The sequence below is a fragment of the Acinonyx jubatus genome, chromosome D4, assembly GCF_027475565.1.
Source record: "Acinonyx jubatus isolate Ajub_Pintada_27869175 chromosome D4, VMU_Ajub_asm_v1.0, whole genome shotgun sequence".
In the NCBI taxonomy this organism is placed as follows: domain Eukaryota; kingdom Metazoa; phylum Chordata; class Mammalia; order Carnivora; family Felidae; genus Acinonyx; species Acinonyx jubatus.
Genome location: NC_069391.1, coordinates 13,177,599 through 13,201,141, shown reverse-complemented (window position 1 = coordinate 13,201,141; position 23,543 = coordinate 13,177,599). Strand labels below are relative to the sequence as shown.

The window sequence follows — 23,543 nt, the reverse complement described above, 5'->3', positions numbered from 1 at the left end:
CCTTTTAGAAGCTTCCAAAACAACCTGGGAAGAAAAGGATCCTGCACCGTTACTTGTAAACTCATGCCAAGGTCCAAGCTATGTTCCAATGAGGGGGGATTCTCTCTTGAACCCTAGAACTACACACCCATCTGTATCCAGAGTAGTCCCAACTGGGAGGTCCCAGAGTCCTCAAATTCAACATATCCAAACTCAGTATTACTATCCAAACTCACTAGCCTCTAAAATGGTCTCAATGACCCCCACCTCGTGGCAATCATGCCCTTGTGTAATCCCTTTCCTTTGAGTGTGAGCTGCACCTAGTGACTTATTTCTAAAAAACAGCATAGGGCAGAAATGATGGGATGTCACTTTCAATATCATATCATAAGAAGACCAGGGCTTCCATCTTGGAAGGCCTTCTCTTATTCTCTTGCTCACACACTCTGAGGGAAGCTGGCTGCTACGTTGTGGACTGCCCTCCTGGAGGCACAGGTGACAAGGAACTAATGTCTCCAGCCAACAGCCAGGGGGTGCTGAGGCCTACCCCCAGGCTTCTTCCCCAGTCAGGCCTTGAGGTGACTATAGTCATTGCAGCCTTGTAGGAGACTGAACCAGAGGGAGTCCCCGAAGCCTAGATTCCCGATCCACACACACTGAATGATAATAAATGTTTGTGAGTTTAAGCCGCTAAACTATTACTTTGGGAGTAATTTATTACACAGCCAATTGATCATTAATACAGCACCTTTCTCTAAAATCGACTTTGCCTCCTGTATTCCTTATCCACCCAATTACACAAGTTAAAACTTTCTCCTTCATCTTTTACATCTAGCTGCTCCCCAACTCGTGTACATTCTGCCTCCTGAAGAGCTTTCCAGAGCTGGCCCATCCTCACCGCTCCTGGCCTAGATCAGGTCTGCACCAGCTCTCACCTGGACTAATTTAATAGCTTTCCCATTCATTTCCCTGCTTTCGATCTCACACATCTAGTTCACCTGGCACAAGGGGCTGCCAGAGTAATTTTTCTAAAATGCAAACAGAGTATTAGCATTCCTCTGCCTAAAATCCCTGCCTGCAGAAGGAAGGCCTAGGTCCACGGCATGTCCTACAAATTCCTCTATGACCTGACATCTGTCTCACATTCCAGCCTTATTTCCTCTCCCTCCCCCCCTGCACATCTTGGGCTGTAATTGTGCTGAACTATTAGTAGTTCTAGGATGCTTTACTGCTTTCTCCTTTATACTCTTCTGCCTGGAAGACAACTTTACTGATGAAATATTTACTGAGCACCTACTAAAGACTCAGTACTATTCTAGGCCCTGAGGATAAACCAGTGAACAAGACAAATGAGTGTGATATGGTAGGTGGAGGGGAGGGTTGGTGGTTTAGAAGGATAACTAGGGAAGGTCTTGTCATCCCATCGTCTTCTGGCTTCCACAGTTTCTGATCAGAATAACTTTTTGGTTATTCTTTGTTCCTCTGAACATAAGATTTTTTTTTTTTTATCACTGGTTTTCCACAATTTGATTCTGTTAAGCTTTGATGTGTTTGTGTGTGTGTGTGTGTGTGTGTGTGTGTGTGTCCTCCTTGGAGTTTCTTGAGCTTCTTGGATTGCAGATTTCCAGTTTTTTCTCAAATTTGGAAATCTGGGGCTATTTCTCCAAAAAAAAAAAAAAAAAGTCTTCCTGCATCTTCTTTGTCTCTTCTGCTCGGGGAGCTCCAATTATACACATGTTGATATTGTACCAGAGATAAGTGAGGGTCTGTTCACTTATTTTTCCTGTCATTTTCTCTATTCTATTGCTGTGTCTTCAAGTTCACTGATCCATTTCTTCTGCAGTGTCTAATCTGCTAATCTCATTCAGTGAATTTTTCATTTCATATTTTGTATCTTTCTCTGCTGAAAGTTCATGTGGTTCTTTTTAATAGCTTCCATCTTTCTTCTTCATTAAGCTCATATTTCCCTTTAAAATGTCGTGCATAGTTATAACAGCTGTTGTAACATCCTTCCCCTACTAGTTTCATCATTGCTGGTAACTCTGGGTCTGTTTGTATTGGTTTCCTCCCTTGGTATGGATTGCCTTACCTGCTCTGTGGAATGCCTGGATGCTGAATGCTGGATGGGAATGGATGCTGGACACTGTGAACATTACAATGCTGAGTGTCTAGGTTTTGTTTTTTAAAAAGTGCTAGGCTTTTTTGGCAGTTATTTGCAGATTAGTTTGATACCTCCAAGGCCTATTTTTTATGTGTATTTATTTATTTTGAGGGGGAGGTGGAGGGCAGAGAGAAAGGGAGAGAGAAAATCCCAAGCAGGGTCCATGCTGTCAGCATGGAGCCCGTTGCAGGATTTGAATCCATGAACCGTGAGATCACGACCTAGGCCGAAATTAAGAGTAGATGTTTAACCAACTGAGCCACTCAGGTGCCCCCAAGGCCTATTGTTTAAACTTCACTAGGGTAGGTCTAGAGCAACTTTCATTCCAGGTAAGAGTCAGTCCATTAAGGCATAACTTCTCCGGAACCTCCACTGAATGCTCCTGATGACCACCAAGGATGAGCCACACTGGCTACTTGGAGTATAAACATCTCTCCCTGCTCTGTGTGGGCACCGGAAGTTGTTTCGCTTATCAGTTCACCGGTCACTCTTTGCCCAGCTTGACTGACCCACACTCCACACATGGTGGCCTAGCACTCAGTAACAACACAGGGGTCTCTGCAGGTTCTGGAGCCCATTCCCTGCTCAGCTCCCTCCTTTTCAGAATTCTGTCCACAGAATTCCAGATACCTCAGCCTTCCCCAACTTTGATCTCCAACTCTTCAGCTCATTGAGGTCACAGGGCTTGGTTCAGGCTCCTCCCCGCATCCATATCCAGGAGATTGCTCCCAGACAGGAAGTTGTGGCAACCGTAGGACTCACCTCAGTTCCATCCCCCACTTCCTCAGGGATCACAGTGCTGAGATGTCTGTTGTCCAAAATCTGAAACCACTTATTTCATGGACATTGTCCAGCTTTCTAGTCATTTTCAAAAGGCCGTTAAGTCCAGATTTGTTGTTCCATCATGACCAGAAGCAAAAGCCTCAAGAGGGGATGCATGAATAGGGACTGAATGAAGTAAGTGGGTAAGTCATTTGAAGAGCTAAGGAAGAGCATTCCAGGCAGAGGGAGCAGCAAGAGCAAAGGTCACTTTTGAACAACAGCAAGGGGTGAGCAAGAGGGACAGTGGTAGGCGATGAGGTCAGATAGAAAGACAAGGGACAGGTCATGTCACATCTTGTAGGCCATGGTAAGGAGCCAGGACTTTCAAGTGCAACGAGAAAGCCGTTGGAGAGTTTGCACAAGGGAAATAATTTGATCTGGCATGTTCTGAAAGAATCACTCTGGCTACGGTGAGAAAAATAGGCCATAAGCAGCAAGGGTGGGAAACAGGACATCAATTAGGAGGCTACGGAGGTGGTACAAGTGCAAGGTGACCCCTGCCTGGACTGGGATGGCAGCAGTGGAGCTGGTCAGACGTGGTTACATTTAGGATCTATCTGCAAGCGTTGCTTGTGTATTAGATCTAGAGAGGAGAGGAAAAGAAGAAAGCAGGATGGTTCAGGTTTTCCGTTTGTGGAACTGATCGGACGTCGTACATTTACCGAAATAGGAAAACAATGGGAGACGAGGTTTGGGAGGGAATTCAAGAGTTTGATTTTGGACATGTTGGATGTGAAAGTCCCACTAGATGTCTGGGTGAAAAAAATGAAAGGGGGCAGCTGGATATACCAGCCTGGAGCTCAGGAGAGGTCAAGACTGGAGATAAAAATTCAGGAGTCAACAGCACATAGCTGGTACCTAAAGCCACGGGGCTAAGTGAGGTATTTAGAGAGTGGTTGTACATAAAAGAACTTTCCAGGCACTGAGTCCTGGGAATCCCCAACACTGAAGGTCCAGAGGAGGGGCACAGAAGCAGCGGCCAGTGAGGTGGAAGGGAAAGCAGGTCACTATGGGGTCCCTTGCCCCTTTCTGCTTGGCAAATTCTTCTCCATGCTTAAGCTCCAGCTAAAACGGCTCCTCCTCTGGGAAGCCCTCCCTGATTGGGCCAGGCAAAGTTAATTACTCCTTTCTCTGTGACAGGCCCTCTTACAGCATTTACGGCAAAGAAAGGTTAACTTGCAAGCTCACCAGCTAGAGTGGCTGGAAAAAGGAGCCGCTATTAGCTCAAACCCAGGGCGTCTGAGAGCAAACCCCAAGCCCTCATGTGGCCTTAAGGCTGCTTCTTATCTCCTTCCTATGGGGTGCCTGGGGCTGAAGGCGAGCTGGAGGTCAAGAGGACAGAGAAGAAAGAGAAACACGTTAGCATTTAGGAAAGGTGTCTCCTGCAGACATCTAAGGGAAAGGATCATGAGCCGAGGAGAGAATTAGACACAGAGCTAAAGGAAGATACAGACCAAGCAACAGGATTGGGAAAGAATGTTTTTGAAAGCTGAGCGGAAAACCTTTCCTCTGCATGTGTTTTTCTGCCACATGAATCATCTACCCCCAGATGGACCTTACTGCTGAAGCCAGAGTCACACTGCTGCCCCCAAGAAGACTGACATGGGGATGTGTTGTGGCGGCGGAGGGGGGGGTGGGTAGCAGTGTGGCTGGGGGATGACGGGGGCCGGGCTGGAATGACAGGGTTGCCACGTTCCCTAGGCAACAGATTACAGGAAACCTGCCCACAGCCTGAGCTGTGCCAGCAGCTGCTCCGGGCCACCACAGTTTCCCAAGTAGTTATTGTGGCTATGATTGGAAAGGGGGCACAATCACATGTTTAAGATAAATGTAATGTGGTTGGCTAGAGTCTATGTCCTGGAATGCTGCAGTGTGGGCCGGGCCCAGGCTACAGGCAAAGGGGGCTTCACGACAAAGAAATAATTTATTATACCTGCACAGCACATTATAGTTTGCAAAGTCCTTTGTACTCTTTATCTCGTGTGGGGCGGACAACAGCACTGTAAGGAGGGTGAGGAAACCGAGGCACAGAGAAGTTAAGTGACTTATGTAAGATCACACAGCAACTCGATAGCAGAACCATACCTTCTCCCTAAATCTCTGGGTTTCAAATCACTTTAGGTATTTGAAACCCAAACTAACAAGTGTTTTACCAAGTGATAAGAATAAAGTAACTAAGAGAGGCCCCCAAGGGAAAAAGAATAGTCTTTTCTCAATCACTGTGAATCTGAAATGCAGGGTAAACCAAATTTCAAACACCTAACACTTTATGCCTTGTCGAAGTTTTTCACCTATAATACTTCACGCTACCCCTAAGAAGGCAGGTGGGGAGGTGAGTGTAGGCGATTCAGACAGGGAGACAGCGGCCCAGGGTGGTGAAGAAGCTTGCCCAAGGTCACATAGCTGGAAAGAGGAAGAGCTTCTCCTTTGGAATGTTACTTCCAGCCCAGGGCTCATCCCCTGGCCCCTAGGTCTGGAAGCATTTAGTGTGGTCAAGCAATGGAAAACAGATATGGGGCCTGTGGTTCCGTTTGCTAGACGTGATCTGTCCAAACCAGTGGCTCCCTCCCTGTCTGCCCTCCAATTCCCCACAGCGTGGGCCCCTGGTTCCACCCCAATGGCTGCCCCGTGTGTCCTGTCCACAGCAGGATAGGCAGCGAACAACCACCCTGGCCCCTCCCCGCTGCACGCTCACTGTGCCAGGGCTGTGTGGCTTGGCTGTGCATGCTGGGCCCACATGATACTCCTGGAATAGCTGTCACCGTCAAACAGATGTGACCACATGGTCCCCTGGGATGACCCCTGGATGCCTCCACGTTGCAACTATCTCCTGCCCCCAATCTTCTCATGGCTTGGGATAAGACGCGTTTTCTCTATTCCTATCTCTAAATCCTGCCCACTTACCCTTTCTAATGCGTTAAGCTGCCTACCGGATGGCTGAGCTGGGCATCCCACCTGGGACCCAAAGCCTGAGGTCCAAGTGCCTAAGGACAGATCTTCAGATGACAGCCATCCCCTCCTGGAACTGATCACTGCCTGAATTGCCCTCCAAAGGGTCCCACCAGCCTGCCTGGAAACCCTGCTGACCAGTGCCCAGCCCCAGGGGCTCTCTGTTTGGCCTCTCTGGCACCTGCACCTGGGGACCAGCCCCCTCTCTTGCTATTGAATTAACAGCCCATCCGTTAGAGACGCTGCCCCACTGCATCTCCTCTCCTTGCTCCACACCACCCGCTGCTCTCCCGCCTTAGACGGAGGATGAGGAACAGCCCAGACAAATAGTGTGCATTTACACTGGCATCTACAGCAATACACAGGAAACAGCCCCAACACCCCACCTCAACATGCAGTGGAAGAGAATGTTGAAAAAGACTGTATACTTTATAGCAGCGTTTTTATAAATCTCAAAACCAAGCGAAATGAAACAATATACTGTTCAGGGATACATTCGTGCATCACAAAAGGATTTTTAAAAACAAGGGGATGATATGCATAAAATTCCAGATAACGTGAGCCCAGGGGTGGGTAGGAAAATGGGATCGGGACAAGCACAGTAGTTGGCAATCTTGAACGGGGTGGGGTGGGGTGGGGCGGGGCGGGGCGGGGGGGGGGGGGTTGCGTTTGGGATGACCATTCTGTTGTTCTGCTCCGTAGCTTACACACATGTTCTGTGTATTCTATTTATACGTCGATTGCCACACGTAATTCTAAAGATTAGATGGACAGGGTCCCAGAGGGTCTTGCTATCTGCTCCCCATTCTGATTTATCTGGTGGTGGGAACCTGTGTGTCTTCTGAGCGCCTGGACTCCAGCTTCCCCACCACCCACTTCACAGACAGATGCCCTGAGAAAACCCTCTGCTGTCACTCCCACTCCCCGCCCCCACCTGGGCTCAGCCCACCACACCGTGGCCCCTGCCCCGTCACTCCCCTGAAGACCGCGAAGCTCAGTGGGCACTTTCAGTTCTGGTCCCGTGTGACATCTCAGCATTCGCCGCTGCCGTTCCCTGCCCGCTCCTTCTCCAGGCGCACCTTCCTTGGCACTTAGGGAGCTTCCCCTCCTGATATGCCTTCTATGTCTCAAGCCCCTTCTTGTTGACCTCCTTTGCTGGTCCCCCCACCCGAGCCGCCTCTCCCTTGCCTGAATGGTGGTGCCCACAGAGATCTTCTGAGGCCCCACCTCCCTGCAGCCTCACGTGGCCTGAGTCACTGAATGCTGATGACTTCCCAGCCCAGCCCCGGCCTCTCGCTCCTGAACTCCAGGCCCAAATGTCCGACTGTCCACTCAACCTCTCCACTTGGATGTCACACGGGCACTTCAAGGGCATGGTCAAGTCCAACTCCTGACCTTCCCCACACAAGCCCGGTCCCCTTCCTGAGGTTTGTATCCATCCATCCGAGTGCCTGAGCTCCTGGGAGTCCGTGTTGGCTCTCCGCTGCTCCCTCACCACCACACTCCCCCCACCCCATCTCCAGCCCAGCCCTTCCACTTCCAGAATGGCTCTCAGACCTATTCTCTCCACCCACACCGAGACCTTCCTCATCCTAGTGAACACCACCTCTTGCTTGTATGAAAGCCATCGGTTCATCAGCCTCTGCTCCCAGCCTTGCCCAATCCACTCTCCCCTCTGCCTTTGGCTTCTTCTTTGTAACGTGCGAACCTGAGCAGGCCAGTCCCCGCGACCACCCTCTGGGGGGCCCCCTCAGCCTTCCGCGACTTGGCTACTACCGACCTGCCCGGCCTCCTCTTCCCTCATCTCCCTCCAAGCTCTGCCTCAAACCCCACCCGCCAACCACACTGAACCTCTTTCAGTTCCTTGAATTGCCTGGTTGCCCCCGGAACACCGTCTCCCCCAGCCCAATCCAGAAATCTCCCGCTCCATCCAATTTCCCCTCCTGCGAAGCCTTCCCAGACCACCCTCACTCTCACCTAGAGGACGTTAGATGGCCCCACAATGTCACGGTGCCCAGTACATTTCTTACTCTACTCTAGCACTCGTGACACTTTATACCAGGTGCTTCGTAAACCATGTGTCTCTCATATTAGTAAATTCTATGCCTCGGCCAGTGGAGACCTGACTTACTGTCTCCGCAGTACCTGCAACAGGGCCTGGCCCCTACTAAGCAGGTGGTAAAACATACTAGAAGGGAGAATGAATAAATGAACGGCAAGCACTGTGCTTTATGTGTGTTATTTCATTTAATTCTTACAAGAGTCCTTTAAGGGAGGTAGTCTCGTCTTACAGGTGAGAGAAGGGAAATAACTTGCCTCAAGTCACACAGCTGGCAAATAGAAAGTTGGACCCAGGTTTAACCCCAAAGACCACACCAGCACCCACCCCTGCCGGCCTCTGGCCATGCCGCCCCACCCCTCATCTCGCAGGAAGCTGGGAGCCCTCCAAAGGCCCCATCAAGGTTGGGAACTCAGGTGGAGACAGGCGAGGGTTACCTGGAAGCATGTGGGCCCCGGCCTCCCTGCAGGGATGTCCGACTGGTAGAAAACCTTGAGCTCTGGAGTCAGGGCAATGACAGTCTTAATCACCAAGGAGATGATATCAGACCAGACCTTCTTGATGTCAACACCTTTGGAAGACAACCTACAAAGAATGCTAGAAAAAGTTCGTTTGCTGCCCGTGCTAGTACTGTCCGAATGGACAAAGTTACCACTATGGATGTTCAGGGAGTAGTTGGTTAAGTGCATAAAGATGTGGTGCAGATTTTTGGGGTTGGGCTCCTGATATGGCTCCGTGCAAAATCTAGAGAGTCCGTCTTTGGCTATATAAATCTCTAAGGGGTCTAAGGACTTGAGTAAGACATACAGACGAATATCAAACTTGAGTTTGTCGATAAGAAGAGGTTTGCAGATGTACTCCTGGACCACCGCTGGCCTGCTCTGAAGGGTCCCTGCCAGGCGGATGTCACTGGGGTCTTTAATGAGGTAGATTCCATCACCCTGACAACCACCATCAGGTTTCACAATAAAAGTGGGCTTCCAGGATGGGTCACCGTCTTTCACCATTCGAACCTGGTGGGGGAAAAAAGAATGGCTGCATTATATTCTGGACCCCCAAGTCAGAGCAAGACCTCAGCAAATGTTTCGTGAATGAGTGACAAAGTGAGCCCTGCCTCTGTGAGCATTCACTGAGCACCAGGGAGATAATACTGTACTAGGTACCAAGATAGTGACCTAAGGACTGCCCTTGGCCTTGTCCTCCAGAAGGGGGACTGAGAGTCAGGCAGATCTGAAGTCACAGGAGCTAGGTTCAAATCCAGGGTCTTTGTCAGTTATGAAGTCTAACCCCAGACAAGTCATTTAACTCATGGTGCTATGATGATGGTAAGGAGGAAAAGGAAGATGACGAGGAGGAGGAGGAGAAGGAGGAGGATGGCTAACACCATTTATGAGTGCCTATTACGTGCCAAATAACTCCACTAGGCACTGCACATTAGTTACCGAGTTTACCCCTTACAGAGAATAGGATTCTCTTTTTACAACATAGGAAGCAGAGAGGGCACAGCAGTTGTTAAGAGTGTGGGCACTGGAATCTGACTGCCTGGGCTCGATCATGGCCCTGCTGCTTCCTGCGTGACCTTGGGCGAGTTGCTTAAGTTCTCTGTGACTCCCTCAGTCTGTAACATAGCAGTAAGATTGCACTGAAGAACAAATGAGATAATGAACGCAAAGGTCTAAGCACACCGAACCTGACTCGTGAAAGGCAGCCACGAAGCCTAGCTATTCCTAACTGTTAAGGATGAAGTGATTTGTCAGCTGAGGGGTAGAAGTGGGATTGGAATCTCGATCAAGGACTCTACAGCACCTGCACCTTCCTCTACCCTGCCATGTCTCTGTTTCTTCCTCTTCAAAATGGAGATCTACAAACCTACCCTCACTGGCTCGCGGTAAAGAAATAAACTAAAATGTGCAAAGGGCCGAGCCTAAGACCGAACGGGGAGCTCGTGCGGGGAAATGTTCATGCCATCATTTATATCTATTACTCAGTTCATCTCGTAGACTGGGCCCATCCTCCTCCAGTCTGTGGAGATCTTTTTGAAACTAGATTCTGCCATCCATAATGTCTGCTGTCTTCCCATCTCCAGGTCAGCAGGACATTCACATAATTATCCAGGGCACTTGACCAGTCCAGACAGTCAGTCTGGATCTGCAGGTCTGCATAATTCATATGCACCCAATTCCCCCGGACACTTGTCAGGTCCTCTGTGCAGCTGTGGACTGAATGGCGCGCTGGGGGAGGGGAGCTGGAGGAAACGCGGGGGTGGATGTGAAAGGGGCAGCCGGTTTCTCTGCAGCTTGTGATGTGCCGGACCCCAGAGCAGGCCTTCCATTCTGAACTCTGTAACTCAGAGCCGAGCCTGGGGGGGCCGAGGAGGTGGCGGGCCCCAGCACTGGGCTCGCCCCAGCCCTCCACCTTTGCTGTGTAAGCTCAGCCCAGGACATCTGCACTCTGGGTTGTACTTATCTCTCTGGCCAGCCTATATTTCTAAGTGAAGCTTTTGCCAATTCCTTGGGCACTATCGGTTACTCCGGGCTTGTAAAAGATCTTTAACAATGGAGAAACACTTAAAACCTTAATAATGGTCCACATCAATTGTTTCCCCTTGTCAGCAGGATTCGAGAATGGAAGTTCATGAGAGATCAATGCAAGCCTCCCAGGGCCCTCCACTGAGCCTTTCTTGCAACTGTGACCTTGACGTTTATGTAGTTATTTAATATTCATCCAAAACATTCATACATTTGGCCCTTCACAGTAAATACAAGCATGCTGGAGAAATGGCAGTTATGGATCAGGAAGTGAAAAATGTCAAGTTTGCAGCGATGGATAATTTTTCCCTCTGGAAAGCTTTTACTATGCCAAAGATACTAACAGTTCAATATATTATCGGGAGCAATATTTTCTCCTTTGAATTCAGTGTATATGCCTTAAATAAATTAAACTACGTGGTCAATAGTCTCTGTCATTCATTGCATTACTGAATATTTCTTCTGCTCTTTGCCAGAATAGGACCATACAAATCATGATTATTAATACTAATGGGATCATTGAAATTTTAGAACTGGAAGGATCCTCAGAGATCAATGCCATCCAGTCCTCCCATAATTCAAACTGGAAAGCTGACCTAACTGGCTGGTGGGATGGTTCCGAGGAGATGGAGGCTGTCTGACCTCACCTCAGGTTCTCTATGCCAATTTACCTCTACAACATAAAACTAAAGGCCTCTTTCTCCCGAATACTATAGGGAAGGTTCTCTTCATGTGGCAGACAGTTGGGATCTGAACTCTGGCTGTACAATAAGGGGGCTGGCCCCCGAGCACGGCCTTCTTGGAGCTGTAACCACAGATGCTGAGTTTGCCAGGACTTCCCCAGTTCCAGAGCTTCTCTCAGGTTCCTAGCTTCTAACGATAGAGGCACAGTCTATGGGAAAGCCTCATAGCTCTTCCAAGTGGGGTTCCCATAGCCACCAGATCCTTCAGTGACTTCTATTTTTAAAAGGGAAAGAGATTTTCCAGAATTCATATTCACTCTCCTCCGAGGTTTTACTCAAGGGTGGCCCTTTCTCTCCGGTTATTAGAGTCAAGAGCTAATGCACTGGTTCTTAGTGAACTCGAGGACCGGAATAAAAATACAGTCTATAACTAGGCCTCAGCCCGAGAGAGAGTCTGATTTAATAGATCTGGGATGAGACCTGGGCATGTGTATTTTGGAAAAACATGACGAGTGATTCTGATGTTCCCTTAGCTTGAGAATCGCTGAACCAATGTGAATTAAAGAAAAATACAATCTGGGACCAACCTAGAGAATGAAGTTTTCTGCATTGATGTTAGCCTGAACGCGAGGAAGACCGGCACGTAGGCTACAGCTGATGGTATCTCCAGTTTTACCCAGGGCTGCTGTTGGACGTGAAATCCATTATCTTGTAACTATGCATGGGTAGTTGAAAGAGATGCAAACAGGATGTGGTGGCCTGACCGCTTGCTACTCATCCGGCCTAAGGGAAAATTTATGTGTCTTTTACTGCCCCCTAGTGGATATCTGAGAAATGTGACTGGGAAAAGACCCCAGTTCAAAATTCCGACTTTTAGCAGTAACCCGCTCTACTAATAATGGTCTTAAGGAAGCACCACCACAAAGAGCTCCCTCAGTAGACTGTTATGGTAAGATCATACTTGGAATGAACTCCTCTCTGAAAGACTAGGGCTGGCCAAGGTCATATTCCGTGTTCACGCTCTCGGTTCCTTAAATACATTCCACGTTGTTCTCCCTACCACATAGATGGGACTATCTGTCAAAATTCTCTCTCAGGATGTATAAAACTTTTAAAATTATGGGCAGCATGAATATAACATCCTGTAAATATATATCACCAAAAAAAAAAAAAATCCATGACTTCTATACTCTTCATTGTGCCTTTTTGTATTTTCCAAACTTTCCATTAGGAAAAAAGAAAAAAAACAGAGGAGTGTGGCAAGGGTGGGCAGCAGCAAGGGTCTCTAAGTGTAAATGTACAAGGAATACTTCTCGGTGAACCGATATTTGTATATCCGTGTTCGTATCAGCATGACTCATAATAGCCAAACCTGAGTGTCCATCAACAGATGAGGGGATGGACAAATTGTGCTATTCCCGTCCAATAGAAGATCATTCAGCCATAAAAAGGAAGGAAATTCTGACACCTACTACAACATGGATGAACCCTGACATTATGCTCAGGGAGATAAGCCATCACACAAAAGGACAAACACTGAATGGTCACCCTTACATAAAGTACCTAGAGGAGTCAGAATTCATAGATACAGAGTAGAGTGGTTACCAGAGACTGAGGGGAGGGAGAAGTAGAGAGTTAGTGTTCAGTGGGCACAGAGTTTCAGTGTGGGGAGAGGAAAAGAGTTCTGGAGACGATGCTACTCAACTATACGCCTAAAAATGGTGAAGATGGTAAATTTTATGTTATGCATATTTTACTGCAATGTTTTTGTTTTTAATTTTTTTAACGTTTATTTATTTTTGACACAGAGAGAGACAGAGCATGAGCAGGGGAGGAGCAGAGAGAGGGAGACACAGAATCCGAAGCAGGCTCCAGGTTCCGAGCTGTCAGCACAGAGCCCAATGCGGGGCTCGAACTCACGAACCATGAGATCAAGACCTGAGCCAAAGTCGGACGCTCAACCGACTGAGCCACCCAGGCACCTTAGTTTTTTTTAAGTTTTTAAAAAAAATTTTTTTTCAACGTTTATTTATTTTTGGGACAGAGAGAGACAGAGCATGAACGGGGGAGGGGCAGAGAGAGAGGGAGACACAGAATCGGAAACAGACTCCAGGCTCTGAGCCATCAGCCCAGAGCCTGACGCGGGGCTCGAACTCACGGACCGCGAGATCGTGACCTGGCTGAAGTCGGACGCTTAACCGACTGCGCCACCCAGGCGCCCCTAAAAATTTTTAATAAAAACACGCAAATAAATGGCTTTTTGGTGAGTTAGGAAGAAAACTGAAATAAAAAAAAAAAGCAGAAAATCTGATTTCTAGCCCCAATTTAGTCAGGTCATTTCTGATGGTGTGACCTTGAGACAGTCACCTAACCTCCTGGGCTTTGTTGTATTCACCTATAAAATAAAGAGGTCACACTAAGGTCCCTGGCTTCTGCCATCTAACAGGTTCTGAACATTGATTTATCTTGATATCACCGGAGTTGAAGGCTGTGTTACAAACACACAAGGGACATTCATCAGCGGACAGTTTATGCTGTGCCACCGTGAGGAGTGCAGCGGGAAGATCTCCAAGAGCAGGAGATCTGGATTGGAGATTTATGATGCACTTGAGGAAGTCAGCTGGGCATCTGGGGGAAGCAAGCTAAAATATTTTGAGAGAGAAATTCAGCAACTGGAATACTAAGCCACAAAACATCATTAGCAGCGAGGGCAGCTGAGAGGACAGTTGCTGGAGAAACACTGTGTCTGCAACACCAGGGAAGTCGAAGCCGGTTGGAGCGGTCCTCTGTCACTCAGGTGGGTCTGCATTCAATCTTAGCAACGGAGACCCTTGGTGTCACAGGCACAGGTAAAACAGCTTCTGGAAGACAAGCAGATGTCACAGAGCGCATGCGTGCAGGGACCGGCCCCTTCCAACCTCCGCGGACTGAGCCTCGCTCTCAGGGCAAATCCCTACTCCCAGTGTTCAAGGTGATCGCTGAGTCAGCTGAGGACGAGGCGGTCCCCAGCGCCAGACAGGAAGGGGCAGCGTGGGAGGCAGACAGGTGACACCAAGAGGAAGAACCGTGCAGGTATCGTCCTGCTGCGGTGGGTCTTAATGAAAGCAGGGGAAAGACAGACCAGTCTGGGCAACCACAAACCGTTCCCACAGCTGCAGAACAGAGAGCAGTGAAATGGGCAGAGTGCTGGAAATCGCACCAGTGAGGTGCTCGTGGGTCAGGCGCTGTTCTAAGCACAAGCATGTTACATTATCATCTCACTTAATTCTCCACAACCCTATTTTACGGTTCAGGAAATGGGGCCCCAGAGATGTTAATTAGCTTGCCAAAGGTCACACAGTCAACAGGATACGGAGTCAGGATTTAAACACAGACAGGCGGGTTCCAGAGCCCATATCTATAGTGAACGAGGGAAGGATGTGAGGAAGATGAGGGAAAAAGATCACGGCTAGGCATGGGGTGGGGCCTGACAGGGAAGGACCCTGAACTTCATTTTAGGGAGTCTGGACAATGTCTTGAAGTAATGGAGAGTCACTGCAGGGTTCTGAGAAGGAAACAGCCAAACTGGATGCGTCCTTAGAAACATCCCTCTGGCTACTGCACAGAAAATGGCGTGGAGGGGGCAGAGGTCAGGAGCAGAGAGGAGGAGCCTGAACAGAGGCTGGCAGAGGGGTGAAGGGGGAGAAGGCAGGTTTGAGAATATTTTGGAGGTAAAATCGACAGAACTGGGTGAGTAGGTGAGGGAGAGAGGAGCATGAGGACAGCTCCCGAATGTCTAGGTGATGGTGGTGGTATTCCCAGGGAAGGGAAGAGGAGAGAGGTCTCAGGAGGCCCGGCGGAGATGGTGATCCAGACAGAGGAGGTTGGGGGCGCATAGCTGGAGAGGCTCTGTGGCCCCCGGAAATGTCTGTCTGGAGCTCGGGAGATACATCTGGGGCCATCAAGCCCCTGGATGATGGCTGTAGCCTCCATGACGGGCCCAGTGACACAGGGATAGTTCAAGGGGGGAGATGAGCCCACCTGGGAACGAGAGGCTAGAGGAGCAGAGGAGATCACAAAATGTCTTCTATTTATACTTGATCCCATAAGCCACTGGTGGATTTTCAACCTGGGGGTGGTGGGCACCCATACCAGTCATCTGCATGAGGAGGATGGTTTGGAAAAAACAAGACCAGACGCAGGAAGATTCGGGGCTGTCAAAGTCTTGAAGGCCCGGGCTGGGCTGGGCTGGGAAGTGAGGCAGAGGTGGGTTCGAGGGCACCCAGTGACTGGATGCAGGTGAAGGTGAGAGGGGCGGCTTCGGTGGTGTGGGAGATAGCACAGCCTACGGTTTAGGGAGTGCAGGAAGGGGAGGTGGGGTGGGAAGGGGACCTGGGAGCTCCCCTCGCTGACCGGTATTCACGGAGCCAACATGAGACTTCGTAACGTCGTTCCTCAAGCCCCTTACTGTTCATAGGAATTGGACGCGTTGTCCACTGTCTCATACAGATACACACTCGACTCGCGCGGTGACTTTCACAGCATTAGCAAAAGTAAGAACTGCTGTCTGGCTGGGGTGACGCTCATGACTCAGGTTTTTAAACTCAGACATGGAATATCTTGAACTGGAGGATATTTGGAAGGGTATCCCAGTACGCTTCTCAGCCCACTGGCTAGTGGGGAGACCACAGGCCCCACGGAAGGACCTGTACCTGCCACTACATGCTCACCCACTTCACCACTCCCTGGCTTTTGAAGCATTCCAGTTCCAGACACTTAAGTGCAAACTGAAAAACAAAAAACAAAAACAAAAACTCTGTTCGTTTTATCACTGATGACTACCCTGGGTTTCCTTGAATAGTCGAAAAGAAATGCCATTAATTACTCCCATGGAGTGGTATCGGACCACTCGCGTGTAAACCCTTGGCATGGCTTAAAAGGCCCTCCTTCTCTGGCAGGCTAGCCCTCACCTGCTAGAGCCGCTGCCTCATTTCTGTCCCCTCCCTCCCCTCTGTCCCACTGTCTCTCCTCTACACCCTCACAGTGTTTCCCATCCGCCTCCATCAGCCCCTCCCCTTCTTTGCCAGCAGAGCCGCTACTGAGCATCTAGGACCCAGCTCACAGGTTCCCTCTGAGCATCCTTTCCTGGCTTATCACCCTCCAGACAGAATGGCCACTCTGGTCCTCTGTGCTCCCATGGCTGCGGCATCTAAACTTTCTACAGCACATCTCTATCAGGTTGTAATATCACCTGTGTCTTTAAGTTTGGAGCTCTCTTGTATTCCAGAGAATACGTAGTTAAGAACTGTACATTATGAAAGCTAAGAACACGGATGCTGCGGCCGACAGCCAGCAGCGGTACAAAGCCCAGTGTTGCCGCTACTTACTAGCTCAACAATGTGCGTACCTCTCTGTGTCTCAGTTTGCTCACCTGCAAAATGGGACTAATAGGAGTGCCTCTGCCTTAGGGCTGTTGTGAAGATTACCCCAGTTAAAGAATGTGAAGTGCCAGGCAAACACGGTGGGCTATTATTATTATTTATTCTTCTGTCTCCCCCACTTGATTATGAGCTTGTTCAGGATGAAGACCATGCCTTTAGTCTAGTCACTATTCCCATATGTAGCGGGGTGGAAGCTCAATAAATACTTTCCAAAATACCATCAAGAAGCTTGATTACTATGACATATGTGAACTGCAGGAATATTAGTTAACAGATATGTGGCTGACAGATTGCCAGATAAACCAACTTCTCCTGTAGAAACAAAATGCCTTTAACAAGTAAGAAAAGTTTCCTCTAAACTACCATTTGTGGAACACATGTCCTGTGCTATGTGCTTTGCAGCTACGATCTACTGAATTCTCACAGCAACGCTGCAGGGAAATAGAGGCTCAGAGACGTAGAGTCCCAGGGCCAAAGTCACACAGCTAAGAAACAGTAAAGTTATTTGAAATCAAGTTGATCAGATTCAAAAAGTCTGTGATCTTTCCGTGACAACTCTATTCTTTGGGAAAACTCAAAGCAGTTAACATGCAGGAACTTTTGTTTAACAGGCAAAGTATAGAAGGAGATAGTTGTAGGAATACAAAGTTATAGCCAAGAGAAGCAGGATTCGTCTTGCTTTAGCTGGGGCCAGCTGCTGTCAGAAGAGTGATTCCAGACAGCCACGGAGCGGCCTTGTATCTTCATACCCAGTCTGGCCAGGCCCAGGAAGGAGTCATCACCGTGTGTGCATGAACGCACGCGCGCGCACACACACACACACACACACTCTGTAAACAAAGAAACGGGAGACTTGCCCAAGGCCACGCAGCTAGTGGCAGAGCCGGAACTGAAACACAACACCTCCAGGTTTCTAACCCAAAGTGCTTTTTACTATATTTGATTCAGTCATCTGAAGAGGTCTTTTAAATTTTATTTTATTTTTCTTTAAAGTTTATTGATTTATTTTGAGAGACAGACAAAGAGAGCACAAGTGGGGGAGGGGCAGGGAGAGGAAGAATCCCAAGCAGGCTCCGAGCTGTCGGTGCTGAGCCCAACGTGGGGCTTGAACCCATAAACCATGAGATCATGATCTGAGCTGAAATCAAGAGTCATGCTTAACTGAGCCACCCAGGCGCCCCTGAAGAGGTCTTTCTTTCTTTTTCTTTCTTTCTTTCTTTCTTTCTTTCTTTCTTTCTTTCTTTCTTTCTTTCTTTTTCTTTCTTTCCTTATTTTTAACGTTTTTATTTATTTTGAGAGACAGAGCAGGAGCAGGGAAAGAACAGAGACAGGGAGACAGAATCTGAAGCAGGTTCCAGGCCCTGAGCTGTCACCACAGAGCCCGACGCAGGGCTCGAACCCACAAACTGTGAGATCGTGACCTGAGCCGAAGTCGGACACTCAGCCGACTGAGCTACCAGGTGCCCCTGAAGAGGTCTTTTAGAAGAAAATCTGGAAAGAAGTTCTCTCCTCATTCTGAATAATAACATTTGTTTGGTATTATAATAAATTTGGAAGTGCAATCGCCTTAGCCAATCTTCAAGCCTTCATTCTAGGGAGACTGAGGAAATGGAGGCCAGAGACTAAAGAAGCCTGCGGTCACCCAGCTAGAAGGTAGAACTGGAGCAGCAGTCCTGGGCCCAAGCTGCCCTGCCTCTGGAAGATGCTCTCACTGTACGGGGAGGTGGACAGAGCGCCACGCGAGCTCGAGGAAGCGGGCGCTCACAATCACAAAGACTCGGAGGCAAAGAGGAGCCTCTCCACGGGCTTTACCCAGATCCAGCCTGTTGTCAACGCAACGTAATGGATCCCACTCTTAGTGCACGGCAACTTTATGTGGGCCGCAATCTATCCATCATTAGTGAGCTATCAAAAAGCCACTCTAGAATACACCTGGGACTATAAAACCTGCTTAGTAGGAAGGAACCAGTCATTTCGTGAGACTGTCCGTTTTCCTCTCAGGTCTCCCCTCAACACTGGGAGAGGGGACTCGAGGACAGTGGCTCAGCAGCCAGGCATCAGCCCTGCCTGGTATCCCCAGGCTCCCCCCTTCTCCCTCGAGTTCCCTGACCAGGCTCTGACCAGGCTTGCTGGGCCCGAGGCTGCATCCTAGGGGCTTCAGGGTCCTTGGACACAGGAGGGTCCCGGCTGCAGCTCCCCTTTACCACCACCAGGTCCATGCGTCTCAGTGTCTGTGGGGGCAGCAGCCGAGCAGAGGGCACGGGCTTGGGAGTCAGACAGACCTGGGTTCAAATCTCAGCTTGGCCGCTTCCGAGCTGAGCCTTGGCCAAGCTAGTTAAGCTGTCTGTATTCAGTATCCCCACCTACAAGACGGAAAGAATACCTTGCATTCGTATTTAACCCAGTACTATTTTTTATAGCACTACTTTTCATTTCACGTTACCTTATTTTTTATTATTCTGTCCTGGTCTCCTGATCATCCTCCAGCTTCCATACTAAAGCTCGTCCCTGACCTACTTGGCTGGTATCTGAACTACAGCACTGTGCCCAGTGACTGGGCCTGTCTCCTGCCCCTCAGTCCTTCCCTGCTCCCCTCTGACAGCAGCCTCACATTCACCCCGGCAGAGTCCCACCCAAAGCCTGGTGTGATTCGCTGGCCCCCGCAGGCAAACCCTCGCTCTGCTACCAATCTTATATGGTCCCAGTGAACACTATCAGAGTCCCCTCCATCACAGGTGAGGAAAAGTGGGACTTACCAGGTTAGGCATATCCCCCCAGGTCACACAGTTTGCACACTAGGGAGCCAGGATCTGAGCACACGTGTACGTCCAAATTCCCAGAGTCCCTTCCCCACAGTCTCCTACTGAGACCCCAGAAGGCATCATAGCTGATCCCACCCGGAAAGCAACACCTGATTACTAAGCCAGGTCCCCTTCCAGCTAAACTTGTTTCAATACTGAGGGTTTCCTGCTAATGAACTGACGAAATAATCTTTAGCTCACCTCCAAATGTACATGACCACACTAATCAAAAGCACGTCAGATCGCCAGCCCTAGCTTGTCCTGCTTCCTAACACCACGTCCTTGAATCTCTTGCATTCTTACCGTACTTCACACATTGAGCTTTAACCAACCCCCCCCACCCCCCCACACACAAGAATATCAACGTCATATTTTGCAACATTCAAACCAGGAGTCCTCCTTCCGATGCTCTTTTGGCTAAAATAGCACCCCCGTCTGCAGTACTGATCAGTGCCAGGCAATCGGCTATGAGTGTTAATACGTACACATGAGATCTAAAGCCTACAGGATGAGTAATAGCTCTTTCACTGTTGTGCTTTGTAACTAGAGCTTTCTCCCATACTGCAAGTCCTACAAAAAAAGGGGCTAAGTTAACTGAAATGCTAACTCCCCCACCCTCATCTGTCCCCACGTAGCAAGGAAGATTGTGTGGAGCGGGACTCAGCAAATGCCATGTCTTCCATTGTTCAGTATTGTTACCTTTTGTCCGAGATCACAGTTAACACTCTTTCCAGGGCTAATCCCCAGGGGATTCCAACCACTCCCAGGACTTCAACTAAAGCACCCTGCACGCAGCTGACTACTCATCCTCTTATCTCTGGCACACACCTCTCTCTTGGGCTCCAGAGCCATATAATTAGACATCTCCATAGGCATCAAAAATTCAGCCTGGCCAAAACCAAACCCGTTGCCTCTTTCCTCAGATCTACGGCTCCTGTGTCCCCTGTATCAGTAAACAGTGCCACCATCCACCCCTGTCCCCAAGCCAGAAATCTGGGCGTCACCCTGGCTTCTACCTTCTTGCCCATCACCTGCCCTATCCAGTCACCAAATTCTGACATTTCTATCTCCTCACACGCCTTGCTGTCCTCTACTGCTCTCAGCATTTCTCACCTCTGTTATTGTGATAGCTTCCTAGGTGGCTGGAAGAGCTCACTTCAGGCTCTGTACTGGGTATTTCCACACATTCTCTTCAATCCTTAGGAGATTCTCTTCAATCCTTAGGAGCAACCCTATGAGGGAGGCACTGGAGAGTGAGCCATAGGAAATCACCATTTTCATAGGTCACAACCAGCCATACAGATACAGGCAATTCCATATGGTTCAAGTGAACACTATCAGAGTCCCCTCCATCGCAGGTGAGGAAAAATGGGACTTACCAGGTTAGGCATATCCCCCCAGGTCAGACAGTTTGCACACTAGGGAGCCAGGATCTGAACACACATGTACGTCCAAATTCCCAGAGGCTGCATTTTGTCTGCTAAATCGTACCGTCTTTCATATAGCAGATTCTAGAAGAAGGCTTACAGCTTAATATTTTAAACATGTAATTAATAATAATATATAATAACCATGCACGAGCATTTAAAACTCACTTGCATTACAGATGTTTTACTGAATCCTCAGAGCTATGCTATGAAAAATCTACTGATATTGATTTTTCTTTTTTATTTATTAAAAAAAATATATATAGGGGCGCCTGGGTGGCACAAGTTGGTTAAGCGTCTGACTTTGGCTCAGGTCGTGATCTTGCAGTTTGTGGGTTCGAGCTCCACATCGGGCTCTCTGCTGTCAGCACAGAGCTCACTTGGGATCCTCTGTCCCCTTCTCTCTCTGCCCCTCCCCTGCTTGCGCTCTCTCTCTCTCAGAATAAATAAACTTAAAAAAAAAATTAAAAACTATATTCTTGGGCAAAACACCTAAATTCTCTGCCTCTGTTTTTTTCATGGATAGAATAGAAAGAATGATATATCAACCTCACAAGGGATGTCTTGAGGACTGAATGAATTAATATGCGTGAAGCACCTTTGAAAAGTGGTGCTGTAATTAATTAATTAATATTTAAAAAGTAGTGTCAGGCATGTACTAAGTGCTACATAAATGTTTGCTACTATTATTTGGTGAGGAGGGGGCGGATTTTCAGTTTACTGGCTATCACTTCTTAGTCAAATATGTGTTCTATATTTATACGCTTTTTTCAGGAGATGTGACTGACATGTAACATATTAGTTCCAGGTGTACCACATAATCTTTCAATATATGCATATTACAAAATGATTACCACAATAGGTCTAGTTAATATCCACACATAGCCACAAAATTTTTAAGAAAAATGAGATGAAATGAGAACTTTAAGATTTACTCTCTTAGCAACTTTTAAATAAACTATACAGCATTATTATTTTTTTAAAGTTTATTTCTTTGTTTTAGAGAAAGAGAGAGAGAGCGAGATCAAGTGGGGGAGGGGCAGAGAGAGAGGGAGAGAGAATCCCAAGCAGGCTCCACACTGTCAGCAGAGCCTGATGCGGGGCTCAATCTCATGAACCATGAGATCATGACCTGAGCCAAAATCAAGAGTTGGTCGATTAATCGACTGAACCACCGAGGCCCCCCCCTACAACACAATATTATTAACTATGGTAACCATGACTTATTTATTTTATAACTGGAAGTTTATACCTTTTGACCCCCTTCACACCCATGTGGCCCAAAATGTTTCTATTTTTGTTGTGTTCTTTAGTATCCTTTGTGCATGTGTGTGATACCATTTTTAATAATGTTACACGGAAAGGATCTGAGGTTCAGAGAAGTCAGATGACCTACAAATCACAGTTAGGACATGGCACGTCAAATGACAGGAGGGCAGGGAGAGTAAGGAGTGGGGCGTGGCAGGGAAGTCTGAGGTGACTCTGGGGACCAGGGCCACAGACCCAGACGCTTGCTGTCCTGAGTGCCAATGGCATGGCCTGTTGCTGGGTGTGCCAGGCCCCAGGTCACTGGGCAGGCAGGACAGCAATGCAGGTGCTGGTGCTGCTGGGCAAGAGCTCTGATGTCTACCAGAAAAGCACTGGGTATAAACCTGACAAACCAAGAAACCAATCTCCTCTGAGAACCTGGCCGGGCAGCCAAGTGCCCTTCTGGGAACTCATCAGTCATTAGCCTGATCATTTACAGCAGGAGAGTGAGAACAGGATCTCCCGCCAGGCTCCAGTTTTCAACTGCTGGTTTAAATTTCAAGGAGCACGAAGGTGTTGACATGTAGGAATTACTTTTACATGCCTTTGATCATGTGAAGCTCTGTGGTGTTCTGAATGAGCGAGCTGGTTGGAAGCCAGGCTGGGCTGAGTTTTACAAAGGAGCTCCTCCCATGCCACTGGAAGCCAGCTTTATGAGCACTTGTCCTCAAATAAACACTGTCTGCTTCCCCCACCCCACTCTGTTTCAATGGTAGCAGGTGGCCACTGGACAAATCCTCTGCCTACTCTTAGATGGGCTCACAGGCACTGTCAGCCCAGCATCCCCTTTGTGACCTCAGTGGTCATGTGTAAGGAAACTTCCCTGTTTCCTAAATGCATCAGAGAGTGGCAGTGGAGGCCACTCTGTGTGGGAACACGCTCCCCTGACTGTTCCCCTCAATCCACCTTCCCCATGGGGATATCTCTGTAGCCACTGTCTCCACCACAAGGGATTTAGGACAGGAGGGAGTTTGATCTCCGCTAACGCCCCGAACCAAGCATGGGCTCCAACTCTTTCCTTACTTCCCCACAGCCTAGATGGGATCAAGCTCTAAAAGACTGTTATTAATGAATGACTCAAGGAGAGCAGAAGGGAAATAAACACAGAGAAGAGCACGCAATGAGACAGTCCTGTTTACGGAACTGTTTATTCTCATCTCAGTACAACAGGGCTCTGCGGTGTGACCTTGGATGGCAGAAGGTAGTGTTTTCCCATGTCTAGGAGCACACCTAGATTCCCTGGAGGCTCAGCTAAGAGATCCCCTAACACTGACACTGGAAAGTTCTCCCTCTCTAGGGAAGACCTCACCTATGACCCATAAAGACAGGAGAGTTATGCAACCACCGCAACAGGACAGCGGTCAGGATATCAGGATACAATCCCATAAACTGAGCAGCCACAGAGA

The 23,543-nt window shown here is 48.5% G+C and overlaps 1 protein-coding gene across 12 annotated transcripts in view; it reads right to left on the bottom strand.

Annotated features, from left to right (window-relative positions):
• TTLL11 (tubulin tyrosine ligase like 11) overlaps window positions 1-23,543 on the bottom strand; it is a 242,673-nt gene that overhangs the window by 134,930 nt on the left and 84,200 nt on the right. For 10 of the 12 annotated variants that reach the window (XR_008290962.1, XM_027035017.2, XM_027035018.2 and 7 more), the window contains one exon: window positions 8,408-8,983. The exons of 1 other annotated variant lie outside the window; for it this stretch is intronic. Coding sequence is in view for 10 of the 11 variants with exons in the window: in XM_027035017.2 (XP_026890818.1) it covers window positions 8,408-8,983 (576 nt within the window). In the remaining variant the exon portion in view is untranslated. Of the gene's footprint in view, window positions 1-8,407; window positions 8,984-20,515; window positions 20,635-23,543 lie in introns of all 12 variants that reach the window. One more of the 12 variants, XM_053204675.1, reaches the window with a different exon arrangement.